The 9,764-nt window shown below is 49.2% G+C and overlaps 1 protein-coding gene across 8 annotated transcripts; it reads right to left on the minus strand.

The window, feature by feature from the left end:
* Nucleotides 1-2,838: 2,838 nt before the first annotated feature.
* LOC308123376 (sialoadhesin-like) lies at nucleotides 2,839-6,585 on the minus strand. 8 transcript variants are annotated; one of them, XM_080485832.1, is made up of 8 exons: nucleotides 6,290-6,585; nucleotides 6,063-6,233; nucleotides 5,696-5,814; nucleotides 5,582-5,620; nucleotides 4,735-4,980; nucleotides 4,308-4,550; nucleotides 4,019-4,177; nucleotides 2,839-3,017 (listed from the first exon to the last, which is right to left on the minus strand). In XM_080485832.1, the coding sequence occupies exons 3-8, from the start codon at nucleotides 5,724-5,726 to the stop codon at nucleotides 3,007-3,009; spliced, it is 729 nt and encodes a 242-aa protein (XP_080341958.1). In that variant the 5' UTR covers nucleotides 5,727-5,814; nucleotides 6,063-6,233; nucleotides 6,290-6,585; the 3' UTR covers nucleotides 2,839-3,006. The 8 variants fall into 8 exon arrangements, with proteins under 8 accessions (XP_080341958.1, XP_080341957.1, XP_080341953.1 ...); XM_080485831.1 differs by having other exon boundaries at nucleotides 5,696-5,923; nucleotides 6,036-6,233; nucleotides 6,290-6,501; XM_080485827.1 differs by having other exon boundaries at nucleotides 5,582-5,923; nucleotides 6,036-6,233; nucleotides 6,290-6,501.
* Between the last annotated feature and the right edge of the window lie 3,179 nt (nucleotides 6,586-9,764).

Below are 9,764 nucleotides of genomic sequence, written 5' to 3' on the forward strand. Positions count from 1 at the left end.
TATCTGCTGGTACCGAGAAACTTTACTTTTCATTTATTTTTTACATTTCAAGCAGTAAATATTTTGCTGCACGCGGTAGCAGTGGTTAGCGTGCTTGCCTCACAACAAGAAGGTTGTGGGTTAAAATCCAGCAGGGAGCCTTTCTGTGTGGAGTTTGCATGTTCTCCCTGTGTGTGTGTGTGTGTGGAAAGTTTTCACAAGTTTTTCTGTCCTGGAACAAGAACTTTGATTGAAGAGATGTTCTGCAAGAACATATGAATTCACCTCCAATCACTTCTTTAACAGAACATCCAAGATGGCCCCTGTGTTCCGTCCTCTCTGCAGGTGGAGGACAGCAGAGAGGACGCTGTGTGTCCTGTGTGTGTGTGAGTTTTTCAGCTTGTGTAGAGTGGAGCAGGAGCTGTTCACCACCTTCACCTCCATCACCTGAGGACGTGTCCACAGCACAGAGAGTGAGCTGCATGGACAGAGAGCGTTGGACTGATTGTGTCTTGAAAGTGAAATGAATCCTCCGCTGTGTGTTGGTCACACTGAGTGATCTGCACCGTCACACAGCGGTCAACAGGGGGCAGCAGCAGCTCAACAAAACACCTGAGCCTCTGAGCCTGTAGTGACAGCTGGCCTTGATAGGTGGAGAGAGTCCAGTGGAGGTTGTAGTGAGGTGGGCGGAGCTTCTAGTTCTACCATAGAACGATCCTGCGCCTATTCCTTAACCTCCTCCTGCACTAATCCTGCACACATCCTGCACCTCTTCCTGCGCCTCTTCCTGCGCCTCCTCTTCCACCTCCTTCTGTACCTCCTCCTGAACCTCTTCCTGCAGCTTCTCCTGTGCCTCCTCCTGCACACATCCTGCACCTCCTCCTGTGCCTCCTCCTGCAGCTTCTCCTGCACCTCCTCCTGTGCCTCCTCCTGCAGCTTCTGCTGTGCCTCCTCCTGAACCTCCTCCTACAGCTTCTCCTGTGCCTCCTCCTGTGCCTCCTCCTGCAGCTTCTCCTGTGCCTCCTCCTGTGCCTCCTCCTGCAGCTTCTCCTGTGCCTCCTCCTGAACCTCCTCCTACAGCTTGTCCTGTGCCTCCTCCTGTGCCTCCTCCTGCAGCTTCTCCTGTGCCTCCTCCTGTGCCTCCTCCTGTGCCTTTTCCTGTGCCTCCTCCTGTGCCTTTTCCTGAGCCTCATCCTGCACATCCTTCTTCGCCTCCTCCTGCGCCTCCTGTTGTGCCTCCTCCTGCACCTCCTGCTGCACACACCCTGTGCCTCCTTATGTGCCTACTCATGCACACATCCTGCAGCTCCTCTTGAGCCTCCTCCTGCACAATCCTGCGCCTCCTCCTGCACCTCCTCCTCCACCTTATCCTGCAGCTCCTCCCGCAAACATCCGGCAGCTCCTCCTGCACATATCCTGCGCCTCCTCCTGCTCACATCCTTCGCCTCCTCCTGCTCACATCCTGCGCCTCCTCCTGCTCACATCCTGCACCACCTCCTGTGCCTCCTCCTTCACACACCCTGCACCTCCTCTTGCACACATCCTGCATCTCCTCCTGCACACATCCTGAGCCTAATCCTGAGCCTCCTTCTGCACCTCCTCCTGCACCTCCTTCTGCATCTCCTCCAGCAGACATCGTGCGCCTCCCCCTGAACCTCCTCCTGCACCTCCTTCTGTGCCTTATCCTGCACTTCCTCCTGCACCTCCTCCTGTGCCTCCTGCTGTGCCTCCTACTACACCTCCCGCTGCACACATCCTGCGCCTCCTTATGTGCCTCCTCATACACACATCCTGCACCTCCTCCTGTGCCTCCTCTTGCACCTCCTTTTGCACCTCCTCCTGTACACTTCCTGTGCCTCTTCCTACGCTTCTCCTTACATCTCCTCCTGCACCTCCTCCTGCGCCTCATCCTGCACCGTCTCCTCCTGCACCCCCTCCTGTGCCTCTTCCTGCGCCTCATCCTGCGCCTCCTCCTGCACCGTCTCCTCCTGCACCCCCTCCTGCACCCCCTCCTGCGCTTCTTCCTGCGCTTCTTCCTGCGCCTCATCCTGCGCCTCCTCCTGCACCTCCTCCTATCTGTCTTCCTGTGCCTCTTCCTGCAGCTCCTTCTTTACCGCCTCCTGCGCCTCCTCCTGCACCGTTTCCTCCTGCACTTCTTCCTGCGCCTCCTCCTGCGCCTCCTCCTTCACCTCCTCCTGCACCTCCTCTTATCCGTCTTCCTGCGCCTCTTACTGCACTGTTTCCTCCTGCGCTTCTTCCTGCGCCTCATCCTGCGCCTCCTCCTGTACCTCCTCCTGCACCTCCTCCTATCCATCTTCCTGTGCCTCTTCCTGCAGCTCCTTCTTTACCTCCTCCTGCGCCTCCTCCTGCACCTCCTCCTGTGCCTCCTCCTTCACACACCCTGCAGCTCCTCTTGCACCTCACATCTCACAGCAAATCCACAATGTGAAACATCAAATAAATACATCAAATACAAAAAGATACCCGTACCAGCCAGGCCCAGTATAGTATCATTTTAAAGGCGTAGTACCGGTGTACCAATACAGTACCGGTATACCGAACAACCCTACGTATGAATAAAGGTGACTTAACTTGAATCTGCTAATATTTATTCTATGAAAACTCGTCTAAGACTAAAAGATTAAAGACTGAAACTCTTATGTCAACTAAAACTAGACTAAGACAGAAAGGGTTCAGGTGATTATATTATCACTAAAAATAAATGTGTTATTCAAAAGACGTTGACTAAATCAGAATGTGCTGTTAACATGAACACCGTCATGTGGTTTGACAAGTGAGGCGCCGCAGTGGAACAGGAAGTCTGAGAGAAACAGGAAGTGACCACAAACACCACATCTTTCCATGTAACTGAGCATCAGAACATTTTATTTGTTCTGCATGGCAATAACAGCTCAGCGTCCTCAGAGCAGACGCTCACTGGTTACACTGGTCATGACATCATCATTACCATCCACTAATCCCAACTCTGCCTGGGCGCAGGGAGACGTCGCCATGGAGACAGCTTGTTTAGGTCCTGACTGTTTAAAAAAAGAAAAGATTTCAGTATGACATCACAGATCCAGCTGGCTGTCAATCAATGACAAATTAGTGATTGGTGACTGACAAAAGTGAAGTTGTGATTGATTAGTGTGTTGGTTGAATAATTGATTAGTTGGTTGGTTTTCTTGATTTTCAGGATTTTTGGTTGGTGATTGATTGGTTTGTCATTTGTTGGTTGGTAGGTAACTAGTTGGTATAAAGTTGATTGGTTACTTAATAGATTGAGACATTAGGCGTACGTGTCATTAGTTAGTGCTGGTTTGGGATTGGACTGTTTGTTGGATGATCTGATTGTAAAATGATAAATTATTCTGTTAAGTAGTTTAGTGGTGAGTTAATTTCTTGATTAGTTGGTTGGTTAACAATTAAACGTGAACTTCTGATCAGCTTGTCTGTTGATTGATGATTGGTTTGTTAGTTGGTTGGTGGATTGATTGACTGACTGACTGACTGACTAACTGATTGATTGAGTGATCAGTGGGTTGGTGACTTATTTGATTGGTTGGTTGGTTGGTTGGTTTGTTTGTTGGTTGGTCAGTCGGTCGGTGGGTTGGTCAGTTATTTGATTGTTTGGTCAGTCGGTCGCTTGTTCAGTTATTGGTTGGTAGGTTGGTTAATTTCTGGATAAGTTAGTTATTCAATTAAACGTTAACTTGTAATTTGTTAGTGTTGGTTGCTGATTAGTTTGTAAGTTGGTTGGTTCATTTGGTTTAATATTTGATTGATTAGTTTGTTGGTTAATTTGTTTGTTGGTTGGTTGATTAGTGGTCAGTTGGTTGGTTATTTGATTGACTGGTTGACTACTTGGTCTGTAAAAGTGCCTTTAGATGACTGTGTATTATTGTATAATTGTATGTATTTTGGATTATATTTGGCACCATGTAAATAAAATTGAATGAAACTGAATTGAGTTGCATGGTTGTTAAATTGGTTGGTTAGTAATTTGATTGATTAGATGGTTGATTGGTTAGTTGGTTACCTTTGGCTCTACGTTGATATATAGACACCATCAGCAGGGTGGAGATGAAGTACGGACAGAAAACCACCAGGTGGCAGACCACTCTGAGCATAAGCTGGGGGGAAGTGATGCTAGTGGGCAGAGCTCCATTAGTGGGCGGAGCTCCATTCATGGGAGGAGCTGTAAGATTGAGGAGAGCTCCATTAGTTGGTGGGGCTCCCCCTGTGGGTGGAGCTCCCTCAGTCGGTGGAGCTCCTGCTGGTGAACATGAGGCTGAAATCAGAACAGGAGCTAGGGTGCAGCTCCTCACCTGTGATGGAGATCCAGCTGGGTGGAGACTCTCTAGCACCGATGTTACATCTGTAGAAGCCTTCATCAGAGCGGGAAACATTACGGAGGGTGGTGTGGCCTCCGGGCCCGGTCGTCCTCCTAATGAGGACGCCGTCTTTATAGAAAGCAGCCGAGCGGTTGGAGGGAGCGCTTGTTTTACAACCCAGAGTGACATCCTGTCCCTCCATCACAGGGTGGACTGGACTCTGCAGGATCACTCTATCTGAACACACAGACCAGAGTTTCAACATCTCTCTCACACACACACACACACACACACACACACACACACACACACACACACACACACACACACACACACACACACACACACACACACACACACACACACACACACACACACACACACACACACACACACACACACACACACACACACAGCTTACCAGCCACAGTGATGTTGATGCTGCTCCCAGCTGCTCCCTCTCTGGACTCACACCAGTAAACTCCACCGTCCCAGATGAGCATGAATTCAATGTTACAGGAGGGACCATCAGGGTCCCCCCACCCGTCTCTACATGAACTCCTCAGTCTTCTGCTGGTGTTCCTCGTCACCGTCCATCCGTCCTCACAGCTCAGAGACACAGTCTCTCCTTTAAGGAACTGAGATCTGTTGGGACTCACAGTCGGACCTGGTGAGGATGAGGGAACCCACAAGAAAGACGAACGGTTGAGCCGACAAACTCTGAGGAGTCGCAAGATCCAGGACTGACTGGACAGTGCAGGGACAGTCAACATAAATCAAACAACATGCATGAAGCAGGCTACTCTTCACTATCGTCCCGGTTTGGTTGGAGCAGCCTTGACGCTGCAGTGACACACGACAACACCATGAACCAAACAATGTCACCAGTCGTGACTGAACAGGACTTAATAGTGAGCTCACTAACTCTGTGGTCTTAGTCTGCCGTCAATCTGATGACAAAGGAACTGTCAGCAAGGTCAAACATTCAATGAACCGCAGACCGGACGCTACAGCAACTCACAGCCACAACAAACACCAAGATTCATGAGTTAATTTCAGTTTGAAAACATTAACTCCTTTTCTAAGATTTGGATGTGTGTGTGTTTGTTTGAATACCATGGTGCAGTGAGTCACTGGGACGTCTAGTCTGTCTGTGGGGAAAGTAGACGGTCAGACTCAGGACAGACTGGACGCCACTGGACTCACAACCCCTGACCAGCTCACAGAAACTGGATCTTGTATGATGGAGGCGCGAGGCGTTCACTGACCTTGTTGGAGTGTAGTAGAGATGAGTGTTGAGGTCAGAGCTGCACAGAGAGACGAGTTAGTTTGAGGCTCTTCGGTGGAGGAGATCGAAGAACCTGTAGAGAAGAAGTTCTTACAGAGCAGCAGCAGCAGAAGTCTTCCCTGCATCGTCTCATCAGCCCAGACGCTCCTCCTGCTCTTCCTGCTCCCCCTGCTCCTCCTGCTCCTCCTGCTCCCCCTGGTCCCCCTGCTCCTCCTGCTCCTCCTGCTCCTCCTGCTCCCCCTGCTCCCCCTGCTGCTCCTGCTCCTCCTGCTCCTCCTGCTCCCCTTCCTTCACTGCAGCTCCTCTCTGGATGTCAGACCTCCTGCTCCTTCTGCTCCCCCTACTCCCCCTGCTCCTCCTGCTCCTCCTGCTCCTCCTGCTCCTCCTGCTCCCCCTGCTCCTCCTGCTCCCCCTGCTCCTCCTGCTCCCCCTACTCCCCCTGCTCCTCCTGCTCCCCCTACTCCCCCTGCTCCTCCTGCTCCTCCTGCTCCCCCTGCTCCCCCTGCTCCTCCTGCTCCCCTTCCTTCACTGCAGCTCCTCTCTGGATGTCAGACCTCCTGCTCCTCCTGCTCCCCCTACTCCCCCTGCTCCTCCTGCTCCTCCTGCTCCCCCTGCTCCTCCTGCTCCCCTTCCTTCACTGCAGCTCCTCTCTGGATGTCAGACCTCCTGCTCCCCCTGCTCCCCCTGCTCCTCCTGCTCCTCTTGCTCCTCCTGCTCCTCCTGCTCCCCTTCCTTCACTGCAGCTCCTCTCTGGATGTCAGACCTCCTGCTCCCCCTGCTCCTCCTGCTCCTCCTGCTCCCCTTCCTTCACTGCAGCTCCTCTCTGGATGTCAGACCTCCTGCTTCTGGTTTTCCTGGATGAGAACAAGCTGCTTCTCTCTGGTTCGACTCAGAGGAAGTGAGCTGGAGTTTTTTGTCTCTGCGTGTCTGAGAGCTTCTCTCAGTTTCACTGCTAGAATGTGGTGGGAAAGAGAAAGAAACCCCTGAGAGGAGAAACACCAGACTTTAAAACACAGCAAGGATGTCGCGCGCACGCACGCACACACACACACACGACTGGAGTTGGAGCAGTCTTTGTTGTGACGTCTTCTGAAGTTTGGGTTGTAAACAACGCAGGTGAAACTTCTCACTACACACAGTACGTTTACTGCACTCATGTGAAATAATTCCCAACTGATCAAATCCTGGTTGACATTGTCTTACTAGAAATGCTCTTCTTCACGTCTTCACCGGGGCTGATCTTCCTCCTCTTCCTCTGTGGAGAGCTGCAGTCTGACCTGGAGCAACGCTTCTTGCTGGCCCGCTGTGAGTGCTGCTCACTGTCCTTGTCTTTCCTGCATTCTGAGTGGACGGGGACTCTCTGCTGCTCGCTTCAGAGCAATGAGGAGCGTCTTCCTCCTCAGCAACCAGCCAATTGGGACAGCTCTTCATGGTCTGGATGGAACTTTGTGCACTGGAAGACAATCATTGAGTTCAAAAACTTTGTCTGTCTGCACGCTGATAAAGGCCCAAACATGTGAGAGACACCGACTATCTGCTGTGGCTGTTGTCCTGGTGGATGAGAGTCACAAACGGATGCCTGAGAATATCTGCTGGTGTGATCCCATTCTAATGATCCACGTCCAGCATCTTGGAGATCAAATCAACAAAACTCGCTCTGTCATGTTCTTCAACCGGGTCGTCAGGTTCTTCAGTAAACTGCAGCAACACAAGAAACCAAAGAAGAATTCAGAAAAGAATTCAACTTGTCTGTTGAACTCATAAGAGCAGACGTTTCCCAGGAGATACCACTCACCTCCAGGAGATCATCCAGGGTGCTGATGGGGTCCAGCTCCCTGTCTGGATCAACTGAGAGACTGAGACTGAGACTGAGACTGGGACTCGGACACGGACACGGACACGGACACGGAGCTGAGGTTGCACCGTGAGAGAGAGCGAGAGAGAGAGCGAGAGAGTGAGAGAGAGAGAGAGAGAGTGAGTGAGTGAGTGAGTGCACCAAGAGAAAGACTGAGTTTTACACTCGGATTTGGACTTGAACTAGAGTGGATTAGACTGGAGGCCCAGGCACATGACCACCTCAGCTTCCACTCAGAGCCCAGACCAGCTGTTCAGATTTGGACACTTGGAGCTGAGGAGGGGGAGGCTCCATGATTCATGTTCATGCAGAGGTTTTATTTCCCTTTGCCACTGAAGGCAACACACTCACTAACCACCAGTCCACACATGAAAACACAAACTCATATGTGTACACAGAAAGTCCAGTTAAGATGGAGACAGGTTGTGAATGAAACAGATGCTACTGGTACAGTATGAGAGTCTGACTGCTTTCAAAAGGTCCAGTGATCATACAAGCGTATCAGTCACTCTCATACATTCTCATGTTTCTATTGACAATGAGAAGCAACAACACAACACTACTGCTTGGACATGTTTACTGGATCACATCATGGATGATGGATGGATGGATGGATGGATGGATGGATGGATGGATGGATGGATGGATGGATGATGGATGGATGGATGGATGGATGATGGATGGATGGATGGATGGATGATGGATGGATGGGTGATGGATGATGGATGATGGATGATGGATGATGGATGGATGGATGGATGGATGGATGGATGTAATATACAAACATGACTTATGTTCACTCTGGAGGTGAGGACTGATGTTCCCCTCCACAGAGAGAAGCTGCTGGTAGCTCACTCTCTATGTTATGTTCCTCTGGAGGTGAGGGGGGAACTCCTGTTCTCACTTTCATTGTCACTTTAATTTGAAAAAAACATATATTCTATTTTCACCAAGATGTTGGTGAGTTAGTTTTACCAGTAAATGGCTGCTCCATCCTCACTTCTCCTATAGCCAGCCCCCCCCCCCCCCCCCCCCCCCCCCCCCCGCCTCCTGGGGGTCGTTTGGAGGGTCATAATTTATTTACACATGTTAGAGATAATATCAAAGTAAGTGGTGTATTAGTCAATGATATCAGTGAATTCATGTCTGTTTGTTTTTGTTTTTTTACTGTTTACAATAAAAAACACAGAAACATTAAAACAGACAACAGATAGATATCAGTACACATGAGTCAGAACAGAGCAGTCCCTGGAAAAACTAGTTATTGAGGTGCAATCAGATGACTGGGAACTCATTTATAAATACAAAAGAAAGTGAAATATAAAGATGTTTAATGGATGATAAACGGCTTAAACAATGCATCCAAGAAGAAGAATACATGACATAGAGAATCCAATAAATGTAGAACGAAGGAGATGGAAAATAAATACAAGAAATGTAAACATAAGTTCACTCATATAATGAGAAAATGTAGGAAGAATTATTTTAAGAAAGCACCAGAAAACAATAAAGACCATGTCAGCAGTAAATAGAAGGTTCTACATAGTATTATTCAACAGGCTTCCAGTAAGGATACTGTAATTGAAAACAGACACACTTCACAAAGTACAGACCCACAATTCTCCCTAGTCCTAGAAAAACTCTTCAACGACATACTAGATACATTCAGAGAAATGAACTCTAATTCATTAAATCTAGGTAAAACCAAAATCATGATATTTGGAAAATATGAAATAAACAGGTAAAGGTTCAGGTAGAGGGTGTAGCTAGAGAAAAGGTGATTGAAGACATATTTCTCGAAAAATGTAAGGATGAGTACGAGCACTTTACAACTCTACAAAGCTGATTTCCTTTGATCTCAGCGTCTCCATGGCTCCAGTGCTGATCTCCTATCAGATCAAAGGAGATCAGTGCCTTTTGCCATGGAGATGCTCAGATCCAAGATTTCCTCCGGCTTTGATCTCCATTGATCTCCATCCGGTGCCTCTCCCATCCACTTTGTAATGAAAGGCTCATTATTGTTCTTTTTCACAACCTTGGTGATGACGTCACCATTAGATTCAGGTATGCTGAAGCAGGCAGAGAACTAAAACATGCAGGACACCAGCACTCTCTGACCCAGTTTGGACACCCTGTCGTAGACCATCAAGAGACAGGTTAGTTTTATCCTACTGATGATGTGTTGCTGCAATAGTCATCCTGCTCTGTTTCAAGTTTGTTCCCACAAACACCAGAGCACTCTGTAACAGGATTTGACAGATAGTGATGGGGCGCGGCCAGCAGGGGGCATTGGTTATTGATGTTGCTT

This window comes from Lipophrys pholis (genome assembly GCF_963383615.2).
Source record: "Lipophrys pholis genome assembly, chromosome: 18".
NCBI lineage: Eukaryota > Metazoa > Chordata > Actinopteri > Blenniiformes > Blenniidae > Lipophrys > Lipophrys pholis.